The sequence below is a fragment of the Cyprinus carpio genome, chromosome B5 (assembly GCF_018340385.1).
Source record: "Cyprinus carpio isolate SPL01 chromosome B5, ASM1834038v1, whole genome shotgun sequence".
In the NCBI taxonomy this organism is placed as follows: Eukaryota; Metazoa; Chordata; class Actinopteri; order Cypriniformes; family Cyprinidae; genus Cyprinus; species Cyprinus carpio.
This window is the reverse complement of record NC_056601.1, coordinates 27,422,726-27,447,045: the sequence shown is the minus strand read 5'-3', so window position 1 is coordinate 27,447,045 and position 24,320 is coordinate 27,422,726. Positions and strand designations below refer to the sequence as shown.

The window sequence follows — 24,320 nt, the reverse complement described above, 5'->3', positions numbered from 1 at the left end:
TTAAACCATTCCAGTGAAGGAAGAGGCAAAAGAGAACTCGATTTGGTACTCCGCAATGTTTTCTGTGCGCACAGCATGCAAACACCAAGTTGATTACTCTTTCACATCTCCTTGTGTTTAAACAGACACGCACATACATTTTTTTTTACAGAAAAATGCTTAAAATGCTACAGTAAAAAGCCTGTTAATTGGTTAACTTTAAGCTACCTTATCATATACAGTGAAAAACTTTAAATGGCTACCACTGTAAAATTTTACTATAAAACAATGTCAAATTGAAGGATTTTGCATGTAAAATGAAAAACAATAAAAGGTCATCCCTAAAAGTCCCTGCATGGCACATCTTATGTGAATATATTTTCTTAAAAACTTGTTTCTTCTTATTTTTTGTTAACAGTAAGGTATGTCAGGGTGTTTGTTGTTGTTACACTTTCTGTTACAAGGTAATGATTATTGCATTTTTTTTTTTTTTTTTGATGTTTGTTACAATGATGGTGTTTTGTCTTTGCATGTTTCACCCTGTGCACCGTTTCTTAATGAGTATTGGCAAAGTTTTATGAACTTCAACTCATTGTGTGGCTTTCTACCATCTGTATTAATTTATTTTTTGTTAGTGCATATTAAGGTTATATATTGGTATTTAACCAATTAATGAAATATATAGTTAAAATATACAAAAAATATACAAGTGCCAACATGCCATCCCGTAATACCTAAAATTTTGTTACTACATTTTTGTGGTGAATTTTTGAAAACCACAGCTGCCGTTTTGTTCCCAGTAAATTCAACAAGATATTTATACAGTTCTAGGAATATGGTTAGGTGACTAGAGATTATATATTTTTTATGCTTTATTTATACACTTATTCACTGTAATTAACAGAAAAATAACAGAATCATCGAGGCAAACTTCAAGTATGAGACAAATTCAGTAGCTTATTGTTACACAATTGTTAATAGTTTATAATATGTGGAAGGTTGTGCCAAGTAGCTGTGCATGTGGTCACTAGTATCTTGTGTAGTTTCACTCATGCTTTCAAGGATGTGGGGATGCAACCTGTCTGTGTTGACATTTGTTTAATTAGACTAGATTCTACAAAGTGACAGATACATTTGGGTTAAAATACTGCATTTGATTTGAAACAGAGCTTTTGTTTATGTGCATATTAAGCCTATGTGTGATTGAAAACCATGTTCTTCCCAGCTGCCCTGTCCTGATGATATTTAAATGCTTAGATTTGTGATCAAAGCTCTTTTCAAAACATTTAATGCAATGCTATTTATTGATGACTGAGAGATGAACAAGTAAATGTTCCTCAAAAGCCTGATGGATGATCACTGATACTCACATTTTAACACAATTTTCAAAAAAAAAAAAAAAAAATAAAAAAAAAATTGTCTAATAACCAAGTAAACCTGCTTCAGTTCAGTCTTGAAATATTAAAAACAATATAAAAGTTATTCTTTCTTACATTTACTTTATAAAAATAATTGAAGATTTCACAGCATAAAGACACATGAATGATCTGAAGTGGGAGTTCTTACAATTATACTAAAAGGCCTTCACCTGTTTTCAAGCTCCATTCTGTGTTTCATAGTGTGTGGAGAAGTTGTTGTAGTCCATGTAGACTAAGGAATAGGCTAGAGCTGACAAAACTGACAGACCAAAAACCCCACAAAAAAAAAAAAAAAAAAAACCTTAAAATACTTTACTTCTGTTTTTCTACTTTCTTGGTGGTCAGTGGTAATTAGAGGGCTTTATGATGAATATTTATGAGCAGTTATTTCCAGAAAACTGTATTGACAGTCAGTCAAGGCATGATGGCACTTATACTCCACTCTGTGTAATCTCTGCTTCATGTTTCTGGATGACAGCATAGCTAGTGCTGCATTTGCACTTCTGAAAGCCAAGGAATATTTGTGGTGTTCTGTCGAGTTGTCAGTTTCAGTGAAATGTCTTTTGTCAGATGGTGTTGCGCTCTGTGAGAAAATGCTCATTTCATGTAAGAATTACTATTATTTCATCACTCGTTCAACAAATTGTTTTTAATTTGTATCATTTTTCTTCTTCTATGGAACACAAAAGACATTTAGTAGAATGTCCTGGCTGCTTTTTTACATAAACTTAAAGTAAATCACAAATTTTCTGTATTAAAGTAAATCACCTGGTGCTGTTGAACTCTACTAAGGACAAAATGTACTGTAAAATGACACATGTACTATAATACAAATCTTCTAAAGTCATACAATAGCTTTGTGTAAAGAACAAGCCAAACTTTAATCTCACCCTCCCCCATAGCTTTCAAATCTCAAAGCATGATGTAACAAGAATAACCCAAATAAGGCAAAAACAAGACAACAGAAACAAATGTCAGAAACAAATGTCACGGGTAAACACAAAGCACACGGTGCTTCACAAAAGGGTTTCAATCAAGCGTATCAAACTGAATCACATATTTTTGCGCATTTTATACAGTGTTACAGTATGTCATACTGTTTCTGTCTTACAGTTTTATAAATATTTATATATGTTCTTGGTGGTTTATCACTAGGGTCAAAGTGCAATTTTATTAACATTTTGTACTGATCAAACATACTCACAACAAACGTTTCTATATTGCAATGATTCTTCACAAGGATTCACCATTGATCTGGTGATCCAATGAAACTGATCTCTGGTCAATTTTGTAATGTAGGTTCAGTTTTAATTGTACAGAGCCCCACACATGACATGCAAGAAAAAATAAATAAATTGTGCGCACGATTTACTAATTCATTCCCTCAATGTACTAAAACGTGCACACAATTACTATTTCGTTCCTTCAATTTGCTAATTTGTTCAATCAATTTGCTAATTCATGCGCACAATTTACTAATTCATTCTCTTGATTTATTAATCGTGTCCATGATTTAGCAAATCGAGGGAACGAATTAGTAAATCGTGCGCACAATTTATAAATCGAGGGAACGAAATAGTAAATCGTGCACATGATTAAGCCTACTATTTTTTTTCCTGCATGCCATGTGCGGGGCTCCGTATAATTGCAAGTGATATATATAAATATATATATATATAAACAAATATATGGCCTAGTTAACCAAACTGTAAATAAAAACATAAAATAAGCACTACAAATAAAAAAAACACAAATTCTATTTATATTATTTTAAACACATATTATACAGACACTTCATATTTAACCCTGTAAAGCCCTGACATATGAAATAATAGAAAAATCTGTAAAAAGATTGACAAAATGTTTTTTTTTTTTTTAAATCATAAATTTTATATCTTTTTTTATCATGTATTATGATATGGAGCTTAAAAACACTTCAGTTTTATTCAGAGACTCAAACTTAAGAAAAATATGCAAATGTTATTTAGTGTGTAATGTAAAATTCAATGCAATCTTTAGTATACTAGGCAGTATTATAGACTACTTACATAAAATGCATATAAATATCAGTTGTCACTTTTTATCTCCCAGTAATATGTCTTAGTAAGATCATGTTTAAAGGCTTAGTTTTATTGATCAAACTCTGTAGTTTTTATTGTGGAGGACAAAACAATGATGGAGGCAATTCAGTACTGATTGAGAGCTGAACAAATAAACGTTCCTCAAAAAAAAAAGTATCTATCAAATAGGACAAAGCAGGCTTTATAACGTTAATGATATTTAATTATTTATACATTGTATTTAATAGATTTAATTGACTGTTTGCAATTGGTTTGTGAATTGTTTTGTACAGCGAATCATTTTGCAATTGATTCAGAGTTTTGAAAAACTCAGTTTCTTCTATCATTATGATTTTTGACTGAAGTAATAATGCAAGTCATAAATACAAAGCGTGGCACAATACTTAACAAGAACTTTCAAAATAAAAAACAAAATACAAGTACTCCAAGAAACCAGCGAAACACAAACAAACACTGAAACAGCCATAGGTTCTGTCACTGAAATCTTTCAGCCATAGATGCGATAAAACACCTCTTTTTCAGTTTCCAGCAGATAGAGAAAATATGAAGAAACTCATAAACCATCCAATAACATTATCTTTGACATAGAAAAAAAAAAAAAAAACGCAGGATGAAATTGAAATCAGAACTTGTTTTTTATACATTGACAAGTCTGTCATTGCATTCTGGAGCTGACACAAGGCAGAGTTAATGCTTCTGACAGTCAGCCAAAGACCATGGTTATCGCCTGATGTCCATAATCTCGAAATGGCCAACTTTTAGTCCAGTTCGTTCATGTGTAAATTCTGCCTTAACATGCTGCTGTATGTAAGCCCACAGTATATTAGCTGTGTGGTTGTGTATTCTGTGAGAAATAAAATCTCTCTAGACAGTAAAATATAACTTAATATAATTTGAACATAACATTGTTTGTGTCTTGTATGCCAGTGTTGCCAGAAACTAAAAAAAGAAGTAATTTTTAAATTCAAAAACTAAATTTTTAGGCAGCTGTCAGTTCAAAGGTTCATATATGGCTGAGCACTGGCAGCTTTTCACAGATGTTGCATTATTAATTGCTTATTTCCATTGCTCCCTCTTTGTCTTAGAGTAAATGACAGTATTCTCTTTGTGAATGACGTCGATGTTCGGGAGGTGACCCACAGTCAGGCGGTGGAGGCTCTCAAGGAGGCAGGCGCTATCGTCAGACTCTATGTATTACGCAGGAAACCCCTCGCTGAGAAAGTCACAGAAATCAAGCTCATCAAAGGGCCAAAAGGTATGGACTTTGTACTTATAATAATAAAAAATGTGATCATCAAAGATGCACTAAATGATCATGGTTTGGCAATACAACATTAACATTGTATATGTTTTGGTCGAAGCTATTTGTTTGCATTATTTCAACAGCAGTGAAATTTGGGGTTAGAAACAACATTACCCAAGATGCTGTGCAGAAAGCTCCACCAATCAGAGTCGCAGCGAGTAAATCCTGCTAAAAGAGCTTGAAAGGGAAAACCTAGTCCCATGAAGCAAAGTGAATGATGTAATCGAGTCGGTCTCGTTACACTCAAAATCCTCAAATATCTGTGTATGTATATATATATATATATATATATATCAATCTCCAGAATTTCACTAGCTGAAGAAGACTAAAGGCAGAAACTCCCAAAAACAAGCAACAGTTGAAATTGGCATTTCAAAGTATAAAACCAAGAGTCTGGTGATGTCTATGGGTCGCAGACTCACTGCTCTGATTTCATGCAAGGGATCTACAACAAAAAAATTGCTTTTAATCTTTTACATCTGCCTTAAGTTCATCTGTCCCAATACTTATGCTTACAAAAGAAATTTGGAAGACCTCTAAAAGTGCTGTCCTTTTATTTGGTAAAACATGTATGTGTTGAAACAGCTAATAATAAAATGTGACATTCTGTAGTTTTGTCTCATATTCATATTTTAATCATATTTGCAAATGTCTTGCAAATATCATTAAATGATTTAATCACTCCACAGCAAACAAAGCAATTTTGTTGTTACTGTTCCAATACTTATGGAGGGCACTGTATATATAAATAGAATAAGCGGTAGCCACTATTGCCCTTTTTTAAAGGAACAGTTCACCCAAAAATTCATAATTCAACATTATATACTCACCTTCAAGTTGTCCCAAACCTGTATGAAAAAAAGAAGATATTTTGAAGAATGTTGGTAACCAAACAGTTGACGTTAGCCTCAGACTTCCATAGTCATAGTATTTTTTTTTCTTCCCATACTATGGAAGTCAGTGGCTGGTTTGGTTACCAACATTCTTCAAAGAAGAGTTCATAAGAAACTCACACAGGCTCAGAACAACTTGAGGATGAGTAAATGACAGAACTTTCATTTTTGGGTAAACTATCTATCCCTTTAAGTGGTTTTGCAACTATCAGAAAACTTAGTGCATCTTTTTTCAAATAACGGAGAACTGAAAGTTCTGTTTATAAAGAGAAATATCACTCGTGCCTTTATTGTCCCAGGGCTAGGCTTTAGTATAGCGGGTGGTGTGGGGAACCAGCACATCCCTGGAGACAACAGCATTTATGTCACAAAGATCATCGAGGGAGGAGCGGCTCATAAGGACGGGCGTCTACAGATAGGCGATAAGATACTGGCGGTAAGACGACACATATACATCACTAATGAGGACTGACACGTGGAAAGATAGTCTGTATTAGACTGAAGCAACATCATAGCTGTAGCTGTGCTGTTGTGTGGCACTGGCTCTTCAATGCTGCCACCTGCTGCACACAGAAGGAACTACAGGCAGGTTGTGCACGTTAGAATGCAGTAGAAAAAGCAATCAGTTAATCTATCTGTAGTGTTTACTTTGTACACTTTAAGTACACTTTTATTTTATTAATATTATATTATCTACATGTAAAGTTTTTTCAGGTTATTCTTTTAAGATTTTAAGTATACTACAAGTGCACATCCAAAACAATTAGGTGCATTTCTGCATCTGCAGGTGAATAATGTGTGTTTGGAGGATGTGATGCACGAGGATGCGGTGGGCACACTGAAGAACACAGCAGAGGTAGTCTACCTCAGAGTGGCAAAGCCAAACAACCTGTTCCTTACCAACAACTACAACCCACCAGACCTCACAAGCAGTGAGTATACAGCACACAGAAGCGCTATTTCACAGAAAGAACACTGCAATCTATGTTTCAAGCTAAACTCTATAAAGAATCAGTGGTAAATCCAGCTTTCACTCACTCCTTTGTGTGTGCTCACCCTTCAGCGTACTCTCCGCATCTGGACACAGACCTTGTACATCCAAACTTCCTGGCTTCGGATTACCCACAAGCCCTCACTCCCACCTCACCAAGCCACTTTTCTCCTGTGCTGCATGGCTTGATGGGAGATGACGACTTACCCAGGTAACACGCTGAAGCTCATGATACAGCAGTTTCTGCACAATCACTGAGTTCAAATAAATTTGAAACAAAGCTCTCATCTCCTTGCATCAGTGTTATTTAGTACTGTGTATGTAGTAGTATTGTAATAAATTATTATTACAGTTTTTATTAACATTTTGAAGTAGATTTTATTTTTATATTTTGTTTCCATTTTAATTTAAAAAATGTAGTTACAATTGTAATAATTTTGTGTTAATTTTATAATTTTTAGTATTTTTTATATATCTCTCTCTATGTATTGTATTGATTTTTCATTCAGTTTTAGTTTTCATTTTAGTACATCAAGTTAAACTAATTTTAAATGGAAAATGTTATTTTATTTTACACTCACCTAAAGGATTATTAGGAACACCATACTAATAATGTGTTTGACCCCCTTTCGCCTTCAGAACTGCCTTAATTCTACGTGGCATTGATTCAACAAGGTGCCGAAAGCATTCTTTAGAAATGTTGGCCCATATTGATAGGATAGCATCTTGCAGTTGATGGAGATTTGTGGGATGCACATCCAGGGCACGAAGCTCCCGTTCAACCACATCCCAAAGATGGTCTATTGGGTTGAGATCTGGTGACTGTGGGGGCCATTTTAGTACAGTGAACTCATTGTCATGTTCAAGAAACCAATTTGAAATGATTCAAGCTTTGTGACATGGTGCATTATCCTGCTGGAAGTAGCCATCAGAGGATGGGTACATGGTGGTCATAAAGGGATGGACATGGTCAGAAACAATGCTCAGGTAGGCCGTGGCATTTAAATAATGCCCAATTGGCACTAAGGGGCCTCAAAGTGTGCCAAGAAAACATCCCCCACACACATTACACCACCACCACCAGCCTGCACAGTGGTAACAAGGCATGATGGATCCATGTTCTCATTCTGTTTACGCCAAATTCTGACTCTACCATCTGAATGTCTCAACAGAAATCAAGACTCATCAGACCAGGCAACATTTTTCCAGTCTTCAACTGTCCAATTTTGGTGAGCTCGTGCAAATTGCAGCCTCTTTTTCCTATTTGTAGTGGAGATGAGCGGTACCCGGTGGGGTCTTCTGCTGTTGTAGCCCATCCGCCTCAAGGTTGTGCATGTTGTGGCTTCACAAATGCTTTGCTGCATACCTCGGTTGTAATGAGTGGTTATTTCAGTCAAAGTTGCTCTTCTATCAGCTTGAATCAGTCGGCCCATTGTCCTCTGACCTCTAGCATCAACAAGGCATTTTCGCCCACAGGACTGCCGCGTACTGGATGTTTTTCCCTTTTCACACCATTCTTTGTTAACCCTAGAAATGCTTTTGCGTGAAAATCCCAGTAACTGAGCAGACTGTGAAATACTCAGACCGGCCCGTCTGGCACCAACAACCATGCCACGCTCAAAATTGCTTAAATCACCTTTCATTCCCATTCTGACATTCAGTTTGGAGTTCAGGACCAGTCTTGACCAGGACCACACCCCTAAATGCATTGAAGCAACTGCCATGTGATTGGTTGATTAGATAATTGCATTAATGAGAAATTGAACAGGTGTTCCTAATAATCCTTTAGGTGAGTGTATATCAGTTCATGTTTCTTTTATTTCAAGTAACATTTTTTAATGGTTATAGTTTTAACTATAATAACCCTGCCTTCAATCAGCAGCAGAATTTAAAAATGGAATTTTAGATTCAGGTCACACCTATGATGCAAACAACAGCAGAAATTGTATGCCAGATTGTTTTGAGGGCTTATTTTGAATCTTACGGATTCAATATGTGTACATTTATTCACTAAACAAAAATGACATCAGTGACACTTCCTGTTTGGTTTCTCCAGTTACATACAACCACAAAGCCCTAATGCTAACATTTTTAAAAATATTTCTTAAGCACATAGCTACAGAGTCCCCATTAGACCAAATAACATACCCAAAAGCTGTTATGTTAAATAATAATTATTATTGTTTATGGTTTATTAATTATTAGCTATTCAAAGAAGCCTAGTTAGTGCTACACATTAAAAGGTGGTGACCAGTTCATTATATTACTCAGTTAAAATATTAATTCAGAGGCATATGGCAAATTCATTAACCAAAAGTAAGTCGATAAGTAAATCCTTCAAGATGAGATCAAGTTCTGCCTGTCTGTCTACATTTTTTTCCCCAACATTTTGTCTACAAATGACAATCAAGCAGGGCCTGACTTTTAAAAAAAAAAAATGCATATAAAAAATGAGTTATCCGTTTCAGTAACTTTCATGAATAGTGTTTGGAAAATTATATTGCTAGTGTGTTTCCACATGTGCACCTAAGCACTGCACTTCCAATATGCTCTTTGCATTGCATCATTTTACATGTGTGTGGTCAACCAATATTTAAGTCAATGCTTTAAACTACACATAAAAGTGTAGTGTTAGGTCTTTTTAATGCATTGCAACCTTATTTAAATCAATTCGGCAGATTTACATAGATTTTCTTCATAATTAGAGCAGATAATGTTTACTGTGTTTAATTTCGTTCCTTGCTGCTGTTCCTCTGGCTTCCTTACCCAGGGACTGAAGGACTAAAGAATTATGGAATTACTTTTTTATTTAGAAGCTTCCTGATAAAAAAATGTGGGCAATATAACCAGAAGCTTATAACACAAAATTAATCATTTTATATTAGTTTTGTCATTACACTGAGACTTTATTTCTCGCAACTGCAAATTTACATCTCAAAATTGTGGCATTTTTTCTCAGAATTGCTGTCATGATTATTGATTTTTTTGTTGTGTTTCCTGTGATGTCCTGAGATTCCTTGTGGAATTATTATTAAAATATTTTGCTGATTCTGCCTCGTTGTCATGCGCTTATTATTGAGCACTGTGCGTAACAATGGCGAGATGTAAAATTTGCTTTTCTGAGAAAAGAAAATAATACAATTTTGAGATAAAATGTCACAATTATGTTTTATTTTATTTTATTTTCATGTCTTCGAGCCATAAAACTGCTAATTGGAAATTATAAAGTATTATAGAAATAACAATCTGATTTTCAGTAAAACTGTTTTGAAACAGTGTGAAAAGCTCTATACTTGATTTAATAAAAGAGCATGCTTTAGCTAAAACAACTACCTAAATCAACAACAGTTTAAAAATAATAATAATAAATTAATAAATGTTAGCTTACAAGCATAAATGTGCATCTAATCACTCACCATATCTGACTGACAGCACTGTGCTGCTGTTTCAGGTTCAGTGAAACGATTATTATGATCCTGGAATTCTTTTGTAATTTATCTTCACCTTCTGTTATTTCTTCACTCTATCTTGTGTCACAGGGACCCGAGGCGTGTTGTGATCCACAGAGGATCGACAGGTTTGGGGTTTAATATAGTTGGAGGGGAGGATGGTGAGGGAATATTCATCTCTTTCATCCTGGCAGGAGGCCCTGCAGACCTGAGCGGAGAACTGCGCAAAGGAGATCAGATCTTAAGTGTGAGAACATGCAAACACATACACATGTGCTCATGCATGAAAAGCATAATTGCAGTTTGAAATGAAAGGCTCTGTTTTCACATAAGCTTTTGCATTGTGGGGATTAAACCAGCAGGTGCAATCAGTACAGAATTTAAAATGATGTCCCTGACAACTACGTTTAATAATAGCCATGTTGGTCAGTAGATCACTATATTTAATGATTAGTTAGACTTCATCCCATTAATCCTGACAATCATCTTTGTCCATGTATCATAGATATGTAAACCTGACAATTAAAGACAAATTATTATTATTTTTTTTTGGTCAAATAAATGCAGCCTTGCTGAGCATAAGATACTTCTTTAAATCATTTTAAAAATTTCACTGACTCCAAAAATCATACAGTATATAACAATGTATATACAGTATATGGAATAGTTATTTTTATACTCCCATACTGTGCATTTTTACAGTATTGCTGAGCATGTTAATTGTCATAATATTATGTAGTTTGAAAGGATAGTTCACCCTAAAATGAAAATTATGTCATCATTTACTCACCCTCAAGTCGTACCCAACCTTTTTTTCTTCCGTTAACCAGATCCATTATTTGAAAAGCTGCACTAAGTAACAATTGGGATGTTTTTTGAAGGGATAGATAGTTCACCCAAAAATCAAGTTCTGTCATCATTTATTCATCCTCAAGTTGTTCCGAACCTGTGTGAGATTCTTTCTTCTGTAAGATATTTTGAAGAATGTGGGTAACCAAAAAAGTTTACAGTAGCTATTGACTTCCATAGTATGGAAAAAAAAAAACAAATAGAATGGAACTCAACCATTACCGCCAACTGTTTAGTTACCAACATTCTTCAAAATATCTTCTTTTGTGTTCAACAAAAGAAAGAAACTCATACATGTTGAATTAATGACAGAATCTTCATTTTTGGGTAAACTGTCCCTTTAAGAGCTGTTTGGATTAGTTCATGCCAGCATATATGGATCTAAAAAATGCAATAAAGAAAAGAAATACTGCAATGCAGCAGTTCTGATAATGGTGTAATGTGGTTGCTGTTGTTGCTTCTTGTTGATATATAGTTGTGCAGTAATGTTACAGTAATATGTTAAGGCTGTAGTGATGTGTGAGATGTGTGATTGTAATGATATGCATGTGTTTCTCAGGTGAATGGCGTGGATCTGCGGGCAGCTACACATGAACAAGCAGCAGCTGCCTTGAAGAATGCAGGACAGACTGTAACCATCATTGCTCAGTACAGACCAGAAGGTCAGAACACACACACACACACACACACACACACACACACACACACACACACACACACACACACACACACACACACCTGACTGAACTGTCTTACACTCTGGGTCCAAAGCTGACACTTGTCAAATGCACGTAAAATGGACAGTGCAAAATTATTTTTTTAGGAGCTGCAAAATAATGTACTAGTGCTTTATTTCTTTAAAATAAATCAAACTTTGTTGATATTTTGTTATATAGTGCAAATTTGGGGTCTAATGATACACAAAAATGATGGCTGGGTGTATTGTTACACCCCTAAGACAAATACATTTATACATTTTTAATTCTGGCGTAAGTGTTCAAAAGCCTCTGTATACTTTACCTTTCAAACATTTGGGAGGTACATTTTTTATTATTTTAATCAATCTATTCATCAAAGAATCCTGAAATTCTAAAATCCTAAAATTATCACCAGAAATATGAAGTAGCACAACTGTTTTCAACATTTATATTAATGAGTAATAATAATTACTGAGCTTATTATAAATGAGCATTTTAGAATGATTTCTGAGGGATCATGTGACACTGAAGACTGGAGTAATGATGCTGAAATTCAGGTTTGATCACAGGAATAAATTACATTTTACAATATATTCAGATAACAGTTATTTTAAATGGTAAAAATATTTCATTTCATTTTCAGAAGAGACTTTTTTTCAAAAACATTTGAAATTCTTACCGACCCCAAACTTTTGAATTCTGGTGAACATTAGACTCTCACACACTTCACATCAGTGTCCAAACTGACACAAATGGTTGATTTCTCATGAATGTAGCTCTTACGTGCTGTGCAGTGTTGGATAACATCTGTGTTTGTTTGTTCAGAGTACAGTCGATTTGAAGCTAAAATTCATGACCTCAGAGAGCAGCTGATGAACAGCAGTATGGGCTCTGGAACAACTACATTACGAAGTAACCCTAAACGAGGATTTTATATCAGGTAAACATACGACATACACTACAACTACAAAAAAAAAAAAATTCAACATTTCAAAGTACACTTTTTAAAGTGCACATAAGTATGTTAAGAAACATTCATGAACGTGAACTCTCACTTAAGTGGTATTTTATTTCATTTATACAGTTTCTAAAGTCTTTAAATATACTTATAAGATTTTAAATACACTGCAAGTGCACATTCAATACAGTTAAGCACACTTCTTTTTCACAAGGGTGGATTTCCTAGATAACCTACTACATTTGGCAAAATGGTCATAAGCAGAGCACACTGCATATACTGCAGCTCATAATCCACTGCACTCAACTTGACCTTCCGTCTCCAGTGTGACGAATGAACTGTATGCTATATATACCATGATTTTTACATCTCTTGAGTTACAACATAAAGGGATCATACTACATACTGTTTAACATAGTCCACACTGCACAGTATGCAGAAAGCAGAAGGCTAGTGTTTCATTCTGAACAGAGCCAATGATTAAAAAAAATGAAAAAAGGCCAAAAATAAAGGGTCTGTGTTTCTCAATTTCAACCCAATTCCATGCTTTCCTTTGATGTTTTTCCTTTTGAACCCCCATCCCCCTCTCTCTGTCCTCCTTTATCCTCTCCTTTCCCCATATGTTCTCTCTCTCTGTCGTTTAACAGGGCTCTGTTTGACTATGATAAGACAGCAGACTGTGGTTTCCTGAGTCAGGCCGTGGGCTTTAAGTTTGGAGATGTGCTGCGTGTTCTGGACTGTGGAGATGAGGAGTGGTGGCAGGCCTGCAGAGTCAGCCCACAGGGGGATGAGGAGGAGGTCGGCTTCATCCCCAGCAAGAGGAGGTGTGTGTGTGTGTGTGTGTGTGTGTGTGTGTGTGTGTGTGTGTGTGTGTCGCTGCTTTCTCTTGTGTTATCTGCTCTGTTGTCCTTGAACAAAATAATATTCAAGCAGCTTAAAGAGGCTTTTTAGCTTTTAACTCTCTCTCTCATTCTAACCCACTGATACAAGGATGTGCTCTAGAGACGTTTATCCCCACAAACATTTCTTTCCAGTCATTTTAAAGGGGTCATATGATGCAATTTAAAAAATTTTCCTGTCTCTTCGGAGTGTTACAAGCTCTTGGTGCATAAAGAAGATCTGTAAAGTTGCAAAGACTAAAGTCTCAAATCCAAAGAGATATTCTTCATAAAAGTTAAGAGTCAAAAGTTAGGAGACAAGCACAAGCACACTTGTTCTGACACGCCCCCACATGTCTACATCACGATGTGGGAAGATTTGCATAACGCCGCCCAAATGTTCATGCAAAGAAAGAACTTTGACTTTGATTGTCGCTGTAGTATTGTTGCTGCTGCCATGTCATGGAGATGATGTGTGTTTCATTGTGGAAGCTAAACTACTTTGTTTGACCTTCCAAAAGAGGACAACTAGAAATCAGTGGTTAAGTTGTATTTACGCTGTTCCGGAACAGTTCAAACCAAATATTCAGATGTGTGTTGCGCATTTTATACTGTTTCCTGAGAGAGTAGCCTACAATGCCGGTGTCTGTTTCTATAAAGTGGGTCAGTTTCAACTTTGCAAGGACAGTCTGACTCACAGCCTGTAAGTAAATTTTCATATTTAAAGAATTTGCCACTGATGATTCAAATGTGAGTCTTGATCAGTGTAGAGTAGCGCTTGTTGTTGTTTGTCATTTCTCTGATCACATATCAAGACATGGTTTTATGTTTACGCAGCGCGATACACAACGCGTAAAAAGACAGTATAAGTCATTATAATCAGTAATTATGTCCTCACTAGATGCAGCAAATGCCTCACTTATAATGGGTTTTACTGGTTTTGCCACGGCGCGGGGGGGACTTGGCATCACAGTACGTTAAGAGGCATAACATTTCCTTCACACGCTTGAGGCATTCGGCCAATCCCAACGCACTGGATAACTGGCCAATCAGAGCAAACCTCGCTTTTCTGAATGATGAGCTTTGTAAAAATCGACACGTTTCAAAAAGGCGGGGCATAGAGGAGAAACAAATGTACAGTATGTGGAAAACAATATGTTGTTTTAACCTTAAACTGCATTAAACACATTGCATTACACCAAATACACAAAATAATGTTCTTTTAAGCAACGTCGTATAAAGTGAAAAAAAGTGACGTGACATACAGCCAAGTATGGTGACCCATACTCAGAATTCGTGCTCTGCATTTAACCCATCCAAAGTGCACACACACAGCAGTGAACACACACACACCGTGAACACACACCTGGAGCAGTGGGCAGCCATTTATGCTGCGGCGCCTGGGGATGTGACCCCTTAAAAAAAAGTTCTGGGATTAATACTACTTTTAAGCTCTGGTGACAGCATATGTAATGTTAAAAAATCTTTCTGACTTCCTTGGGGCGTTGGGTGATTTGTTCCTTTAATAACATGTTTTGGGATATGAAATGTTTGTAATTCTTTTATTTTTCAGTATTATAATTTATAGTACATTTCACATTCACGGTACATTTTGAAAAAAATGCAAAAACAATATGATTTCTCAATAAAACAACTATTGTTTTTTTCGTTTCTATATTTTATCATTGTATCTTTTCTTAGTTGCCAAGTTTAATCATTAAACATCATTTTGATATTACAAAGAAAATCGTGTTTTCCCTGGTGGTGAGTTTGTCAACTGTGTATGGGTTTACTTAGTTGACAATTTCATAATTTTAACTTGTTATTTCTAAAGCAGGCCATGTCTGGTCAAGAAAATGCTATTTTAATATACACCTTAACAATAGGTGACTGGAGATCAAATATATAAACCATTTTGAGTACATTTACCATAATATGTTAAAAATGTCTGCTGCAGAAGAACATTATATCTCGTGATGCTAGACACATAAGTTGGCAGAATTTTTGTGGACATGAGTAAAATGAAATATTTTCTTAATTGAAAACAAAATTAAATTTAAACTCAATATATTTACCTAAAGCATTTAGATTGTAGAAATAAATTTATTGTAGACAATCTTGACTTTTTTTGACATTGTCCATTCATTATTTTGAACTCAAGACTTACCTAATTCAAAAAGCGAATGTTGTAAAAACTGCAATTTAAAGGACACGTGGTGCACAAAATATAGTATGCATTCTCTTAATGGATAAAATATATTTCTGAAAAAAAAAAAAAGGTTAGAAAAAATTAAATGTACCCTAAATGATAGAATGAGCCTCCTGTGATACAAAGCTGAATTTTCATCATCATTCTCCTAGTCTTCAGTGTCACATGATCCCTCAGAAATCATTTAATATGCTGATGTGATGCTCAAGAGGCTTTTCTGATTAAGGATCTTCTAAATAATTAATGTTAAAAAAAAAAGTTGTGCTTCTTATTATTTTTGTGAAAACCGTGATACATTAAGGTTTTCAGGATTCTTTTCCGCATTTATTTGTTGTCATTTATTTATTTGAAATACAAATATTTGTAACATTATAAAAGTTCATGAAAAGGAAAACATTACATCACATTCTGGTATTCATGTATGAATCAGGCAGAAGTAACCAGGTTTATCTGCTTTACACTGTCATGACAGAAATAAGAGCTTTTATTATACCAGTCTCATGTTAACATATATGTTTTATGGCTATAATCTCATAAGAATATGGGATGAATTCACTAAACATTTGTGACATTTTTGCATGTACTATTTTATTTGCCACCTGGAATCCAGTTTAACCAGGTGCTTTCTGCACCAGGGGTGTGGGATACGTGTCGGCTATGATAATATCTTAATTGCTGTTTTAACAATGTGTGAGATGACATTATTCAGTATGTCACTCACTTCACAAAAACACACCACGAGAGTCCACGCATTCACTGCATGATGTAGCCTGTTATATTGCAGTTAGCATGCCCTCAAAATGTAAGATTTTTCAGGGGAAAATTCTTTTTTTTTTTTTTTTTTGTAAGATATGGTATAGTTAAGCAATATCATACAGTCATGTTACTGTAGCTGTCTTGGTAAAGTCTCAGAATCACTTACAGGATGGTGAACTGCATTTTTTCATTTTTGTGGAATTCCCCGCTTGGTGTTCATATTCCTGTTTATATGTGTATCTAGATATACCTTCTGTCATTCATTCAAATCAATCTCTCTTCCAGGGTTGAGAGAAAAGACTGGTCGCGGTTGAAGTCAAAAGAAAGGGTAAGATCCTTGCTAAAACACAAACAGCTGCTTGCAATTCATCCCATTCAAATATTTTCCTTTAAATTACTCCAAAAACATTTGCCGGCTCTCCTATGAGATATGTTTTTCTTCTCTATAATCAGTTGTGATGTGTTTAGAGTAGCAGCGGTGTGTGTTTGCAGCCCATGGGAGTCTATCAAGCAGTTGTTTCATGAAAGCACTGAATTCTTTGAGATTCTTTTTTGTTTTTTATTTTGTTTTGAGTTTAGTGTGCTTGCTGTAGATTGCTAGGTGCTCTCTCTAGGTTTTCCTGGGAAATGAATGTTTTAAGCTTCATATCTTTTACCTGGGAATTTCAGCAATGATATACAAACGAGCCTCAATAGAAATGATGTTAAAGTATATTTTAGTTTACCATAGATGCTTTCTTTTACCTGTATATTTTAGTTTACCACAGATGCTTTTAGTACATCAGTACAGCAGTAAAGTACAGCAGTAAACTTTAACCATATTTCAGTAATTATTTATTGTTTTTAAAGCGCTCTAAAGTTCAGCTAACTGCATTTTAATATGACTTTAAACTATAATACATTTTCATCTAATTACAATAAACATGCTGTTTGATGAAAATATTACATTCTGTACACACTTAAGTATGATCTTTTAAAATATGTTATTCTGTATTAGTAAATTGTATAAGTTTTAAAGTATACTAAAGTGTACCTTTTTTCACAACAATATTTTTCAGTTGCTCATCTCATAAATATAATCATTCTGACAGGACTTGGGGGGAGCTCCCATACACTTTTATTATTGGCTGTTAACCCCTTTAGGCCATGACAAATGCTACAATAGCTGGATGTTTACATCTAAACTGATGCAGGAAACAGTGTACACCAATTTAATAAGATTGTACCCTCTATATCCTTTTGACAGGACCGAAGTCGAGACAGTATAGGTTCACAGGGTGAGTTACAACCGCACAGTAGAGCCCTGAATACTGATACAGAGTTAAATGTTTGTTGTTGTTGCATATACATACATACATACATACATACATACATACAAACTACAAACAGAAACTGATGCATGTGTATTTGTTGTCTTTCAGGAAGGGAAGAGTCAGTACGGAGTTACGAGACAGTTGCACAAGTGGAAGGTTGGATAACTCGACTGAGTCACCACATGTTGTGTCATTTTATACTCTGACTCTGATCCAAACCCTAGTGAGATGCCTTGCGTTCTGTGGTCTATATAGGCAGCATCCTAAATAAAATAATAAAATACTGTATGTGATTCAATTCAGACACTCTATAGACAGCAACCACTCAAACAAGTAGCACAGATTAGAGCAAGACAAATAGCACACTAATGCTGAAATCTGATTCTTTTATTTTGACTTTTGATGTAAAACATTATATTATTAGATGTAACTACTCTGCCATACAAAGGCCAAAGACCGTGACTTCGATTTTTGTCGAAAATTAGTTGCTGCTATTTTTGGGACATTCAAGACATCCTTTATCATGTGTATAGTTATCTTGAGTCAATTTCGTTGTTTTTTCGAGAAAATAATGGGTCGTCTCAACCGTAACTTCAAAAAGCCCCAGAGAAACCAAGGCAGAACACCGTATAACACCAGTAACGGTGCTTTCACTATGTTTGGAACCCTAAAATTGAGTTATGGCGTTCTAACTTTGTTTAGCCGCACGTCAATATGAAGTTACAATGCCGGATTTGAGTAATATGGTGTTCTGCCTTTGTTTTACTGTCCATTAAAGTCTGCCGCATTTTAATTACAGTCTACACAAACTAATTAGATAGATCGTGTTCTACCAAACAGCTTCATATAACAAAGCACTGTAAAGACAAGACATCTTGGCAGGAATATGTAATCGTGAAAAACCTTTAAAGATTTTTTCTTTTTGTAATGCAGATTATTCACCAGGCTGTCACTTCTAGTTGGACAAGTGTGGACTCGAATGCAGTAGCTAGCATGATCAATCATAAAATCAGTAGCTTACTGACAGTTCGCAATTAAATCCATATCCTACCTTTTCTTGTAACCTGATAAAATCAATCCATGGTGATGAACGTCATCGGAGAAGTTTAATCCACAATCATTCTGAGCATTATTCCCACTTGTTGGCGTTCACATCAACCCACAAGTCGCTATTTTAGGTTAGGCTATTTCATAGTCAATATAAAAGCAATTATGCTGTCTAGCATTCTTTTACGTTACTGAGCATAGCAAATAAATTCACGGTATCCACGGTATCCACTCATGTTTTACTTTTAGTCTGCTTGTTACGATCAAAAAAAAAAAAGAAAGAAAGAAAAAAACATTAATACAGTCACATTACTATATGCAGTAGCCTATATGAGATATCCATGTCCACTAGATATTATACAGGTGTTACTATAACGATTTTGTAAATGGTGATCAGCAACCAAATATTGATAATGTGGAAGTTACTGCCTTTTGCCTTGGTGTGACTTCTCAGAGTACATTAACTTCAAAATAGGGGTAAAAATCAAGTTTTAGCTCACAATTTTTTTAATGTAGATAATTTTCATTACTTAAACATCTCATTGTTAAATTTCCAGTTTCCTACCTATAATTAATTTGGCTGGACAAGTAAAAAACTTTAAAGTCGTTTTTCTCAGTTTCACACTCTAGTGAGTTAAGGTCTTTTTCCTTTGTAGGGTAGTACTGTTATTGATACTTTTCGTTACTGAATAATATGTTCAAAAAACAGTTTTTCTGTGGGGAGTATGAAATATGTAGGGTGATTATTAGAATGAGTAATCAACTAATCTTCAATTATTTCACCAATTAATCCGTAGACTTTAATTATTTAGATATTGCAATTTGTTAAAATATTGAGTTATACATACTGTATTTTATACATATTAATATACGTACAGAGCTGCTTTATAGCAGAAAACCCAAGTTGTAATTCTAACAGAAAAGGACACTGATATGATTTTATCATGTTTAATACTGTAAAGCTTGATATGATTCTTTAAGGTCTTCATGAAATGTTGGTAACATACTTTGGTTAAAATGTGACTTTACTGTAGTGCTAATTGCAGAGCTCATACAAACATATCCACATTGCTATGATGAGATGCTTTCTTAACTGCTGTTTTCCAACTCTATACATTTTATTGTGTGTTTACTTGGTTATTGAGAGGAAAGCTCGCAGCACATATTGCACATGCATCTAAACACTTCTATCTACTGCGTTTGGATGTTCGCTAACACTGTTTGTGGATATCATACTTCTTTTTACCCCTAACCAAAGAATGAAAGAACTCCGCCGTGAGAATATCAGGGACTTTGCACATGACAGATATTTTTGTTTGTAATTTTGTAAAACCTTCCCACAGTCTGCTGGTTCGGATTCATTTGCATGTGTCATAAGCATTTCTTCTTCTGTTGGATTGCATCGTGGAGTGCTTTATTACAGTCTTGCGCTACAGTGCCACACTGGTCAAACCGCGTTATTGCAGACCTTTACTTTGGGTCATATGAGATCAAATGATTATTTGACAACAAAAATATTTGTTGCCAGTTTTTTACTGTCAACATTGTCGATGATGTAGAATAATTGTTGCAGCACTAGAAAAGTGGTCTTTGTAATTAGCTTACTGGGGTTGGGAACTGAGCCACTGATCTTTCATATTGTTGCTATTATTTCTCTTCACTTCCATTTTGTACTTACATAGTCTCTCGTGTCTCTCATCCTGTTCAGTGCACTACGCGCGGCCGATCATTATTCTGGGCCCGGTGAAGGACAGAGTGAATGATGACCTGCTGTCTGAGTTCCCAGACAAGTTTGGATCTTGTGTCCCTCGTAAGTATTCTTCAACTCTGTTGTCACACTCAGATGCATATTGCTCACAAAGAAGACAAGAGCCTTCTAAACATCTGCCAAAAATCTGATTTGGCTTTACACAATTTCCGGGAGTTAGGGTGCAAAGTTTGTGAGCTTTGAGGAATCAAATTTTGAGGTGTATCCTTGAGCAATTTTTTTTTTCCACTGAATTCAGGTTTTTTTTTATTGTTCTGGATGCCATTTTAATGATTAAATTACATTTTAGTAATAAAAAAAAAGTGAATTGAAATGAAACATACAATTTGACAACAATTTATTAATTACATTTTTAACTTTTTTATAATAGTTATTTATTTATTTATTTTCTAGAAATTCTGTGATGTCTCTTTTTTGATTTATGATTTAACTCACATTTATCATCAAAAATGGGGGTAATCAAGTAAAGGCTTAAAATATTAGCCCAGTAGTTCATCTTTTAAGATTTAAAATTCCTTCCTTAAAGAGAGGGTTATTGTTAATCAAGTGAAATGCTCATAAGTAACTCACTGCAGCTCTGGAAATAAAGTTCATGTGTCCATGTCTTCATATAGAGAGACGGCAGACGTTGAGATCACGACGAGCATCACACTTGCTTGAGTGTATACCAACAAAACGCACTATTAATTCCCACAGACTTCATATTTAAATGGGTTTACAATTCACAAACACTAGTCCATGTCATGATTTTTCAGATAGCCCTACTTTTGATTTATTCATCCAAAATTTGCCAAATTCCATTTTTATGATTTCATGGTTCTGTCCACATTTTCTACATTGTGGAAATTTATAAGGCCCTATACATATTTAATCTAATCTTGCTGTCACAGTTGTATCTGAAAAAACTTATCAGTTCCCAGATTTTTTCTGTGAATAGTTCTTCACTTATAAGAAGCAGTAAAGAGCTCAATAAAGAGCTTTTAAACACAGCTGTCACATTAAGCATAACTGATATCATACTCACAAGATGATGTCATCACTCTTCTCAGATACGACACGACCCAAGCGGGAATATGAGGCGGATGGGCGGGACTACCATTTTGTGTCATCACGGGAACAGATGGAGAAAGACATTCAGAACCATCGTTTCATCGAGGCGGGCCAGTACAACAGTCACCTGTACGGAACCAGCGTTCAGAGCGTCCGAGAGGTGGCGGAACAGGTTAGATCTGAGTTTTGGACAAAGTAATAAACTTATGTATCATTTGTGTAAATCTTAATATGGATATCTCTGTGTTTGTGAGCAGCAGGGAAAGCATTGTATTCTGGATGTGTCCGCAAATGCAGTTCGCAGGCTACAGGCTGCACAGCTTCACCCAATCGCCATCTTCGTACGGCCCAAATCACTGGAGAACGTCCTGTACGAAATGACAAACAACTACACATTTAACAGCAGTGTTGGGGTTAATGCATTACAAGTAACGCGTTACATAATCAGATTACTTTTTTTAGAATAACTAGTAATGCATTACTTTTTAATTTACAAGAAAGTTACTTTTCAAATAAGTAACATATAAGTATGACAAAAACTTGCAATAATCACGAAAAAAACACAAATATCCCTTCTGTATTTAATCCCATTGTATTAACCAGTACCTTTGCTTCTGACCTTTGATGATCCAATTCAGCCATTCTAATAAACAAAAAATAACTTTAGATAGACGTAATATTTGTATTTAATTTTTTTTATTGATGAAGCGTGTCCTATTCCTGCTTCCTATTCTTCATGCAGTTCAGAATGGTTTGAGCAGTGCCTTTACTGTACAGACGTGAATTTACATTTCCTTTAGCCTGAGGCGTATTCATTTCATTTTTGGTGTGAAAGGGTTAAAAAGTAACTCAAAAGTAAAGTAATGGATTTAATTAGTTACTTTTTTAGGGAGTAGCACAATATTGTAATGCATTACTTTTAAAAGTAACTTTCCCCAACACTGTTAAAAAAAAATTAATAAAAACAAAAACAAAGTTTAACTGACATTTGATGGGGTTTCTGTTATTTTATCCAGAGAGATCAACACACGTCTAACTGAGGAACAAGCCAGGAAGGGTATGGACCGTGCTATTAAACTGGAGCAAGATTTCTTGGAATGCTTCTCTGGTAAGACAGTCTCACACGTCGCCCTCTATTGCCTGGAGGAAAACTCTCACATTTATTAATTACTGAGCAATACCTACTGTAACTAAACCAGGTCTAAAAATCACACTTATATATTTGAAGCATGACAACTCTCGGAATAGTTTTAGAATAAACAATGTTAACGTACTGTATTTGGTCATGGCGGACTGGATCTGCTACGCATGCTGCTGCTTCAGCGCACGTATGGACTTGCTATTGACAATAAATACACAGACGTGCTGCTGTGAGCATATAAAATATTCTGTTGCTGCATGAATAGGGATACATAAATCCCGTAGCAGATCTAGACAGGTGGAGCTGGGAAGGTGGAGGGTTTGAGATGCATGTGCGTTGCAGGACCAGCTTACAACAAACAATGAACCAGACTATTTAAATATTGAACAAGCAATCTAATTGGCTGCAGAATCAGCAGAAGCCAATCGGCTTGTGCCACATAGTAAATTATGTGATTGCTATCAGGCTGCATGTAAAGGCCCTTTTAGTCCTCCTATATCTTGGTTTTCCAAGACCATGGTGACCCTTATTCTTCAAAGAAAAAAAGGTTGTTGAGGAGGTCTATTAAGATGACAAATATAATATTTTAAATAATTTTAAGACATATTGATGTCCCCTTGGAAATTTCCAGAGGCCCCTTGTTAAGTACCCCTGATTTAAACAGAGCATTGCAATAATTGGACAGTTTATGCAAGTTTTATGAACTATTTCACTAAAAAGATTATTGACTTATACACAGATGTCACATTAATGCAACAATTTGTTAAATTGTTACATACACTCAAAATTGTACAATAGTATCCTTAAAGGGACATCTTTGTACCTTATGTACTCGGAAAAGGTTTATAGCAGTACCTTAAATATACATATTACTGCTGAAAGCTACTAATATGCATCTTTCAGAGGGAGATATGGTACAAAGTTGTCAATTTAAGAGTACTGCCGTAGTTAATTGTGGTTGTAGGTGCAGTTTTTGCAATTCTTCTGACTGTTGCAATCATACAGCAAGTTATAACTGCTTCACATAACTTTTAATTTTACACAAAAAATTGTGCTTGTGTTGCAAGAATGATGTCCATTCAAGGTTCATTGATATTGCACATCTTTAATGTACCACATCGGGGTCTTCCGTAATCTTCTCATAATGAACAAATCCTGCTCATGCTTAGATCTCGAAGTCATTGGTAAATTATCAAACCGCTTCAAATGTAATACTTTTGCTGTTTTTACATGTCCATTGGATTTCAGTTCAGTTTAGATCACACATGCGAGTCCTGTGAATCTTTTTATTCTCCCACATCCTGCACACACGTCTACCCACCCGCACCAGCACTCACCCATCTGCGTGACAGTGCGTGTACTACATCCTTTATACAATCTCTAGATTATAAAACACTGCATTCTGTCTGCAATGTAATGGCAGTAACGTATAGAGACATCGGCTTGTAACTATACTCTATAATTACTATTTTGAAAATTATAATGCGTTAAATTACTCCGTTACTAAAAAAAGTAATCAAATTACAGTAACGCGTTACT

General features: G+C 35.2%; 1 protein-coding gene across 5 annotated transcripts in view; it reads left to right on the top strand.

Annotated features, from left to right (window-relative positions):
- LOC109079802 (disks large homolog 4-like) overlaps nt 1-24,320 on the top strand; it is a 159,698-nt gene that overhangs the window by 130,918 nt on the left and 4,460 nt on the right. For 4 of the 5 annotated variants that reach the window (XM_042725123.1, XM_042725125.1, XM_042725120.1 and 1 more), the window contains 16 exons: nt 4,564-4,733; nt 5,974-6,110; nt 6,462-6,606; nt 6,738-6,876; nt 7,838-7,894; nt 10,205-10,361; nt 11,523-11,625; nt 12,487-12,601; nt 13,267-13,443; nt 16,748-16,790; nt 17,709-17,739; nt 17,884-17,931; nt 20,531-20,632; nt 21,640-21,812; nt 21,898-22,010; nt 22,657-22,748. In XM_042725123.1, the coding sequence (XP_042581057.1) occupies nt 4,564-4,733; nt 5,974-6,110; nt 6,462-6,606; nt 6,738-6,876; nt 7,838-7,894; nt 10,205-10,361; nt 11,523-11,625; nt 12,487-12,601; nt 13,267-13,443; nt 16,748-16,790; nt 17,709-17,739; nt 17,884-17,931; nt 20,531-20,632; nt 21,640-21,812; nt 21,898-22,010; nt 22,657-22,748 (1,802 nt within the window). The remainder of the gene's footprint in view (nt 1-4,563; nt 4,734-5,973; nt 6,111-6,461; nt 6,607-6,737; nt 6,877-7,837; nt 7,895-10,204; nt 10,362-11,522; nt 11,626-12,486; nt 12,602-13,266; nt 13,444-16,747; nt 16,791-17,708; nt 17,740-17,883; nt 17,932-20,530; nt 20,633-21,639; nt 21,813-21,897; nt 22,011-22,656; nt 22,749-24,320) is intronic. The other variant, XM_042725122.1, reaches the window with a different exon arrangement.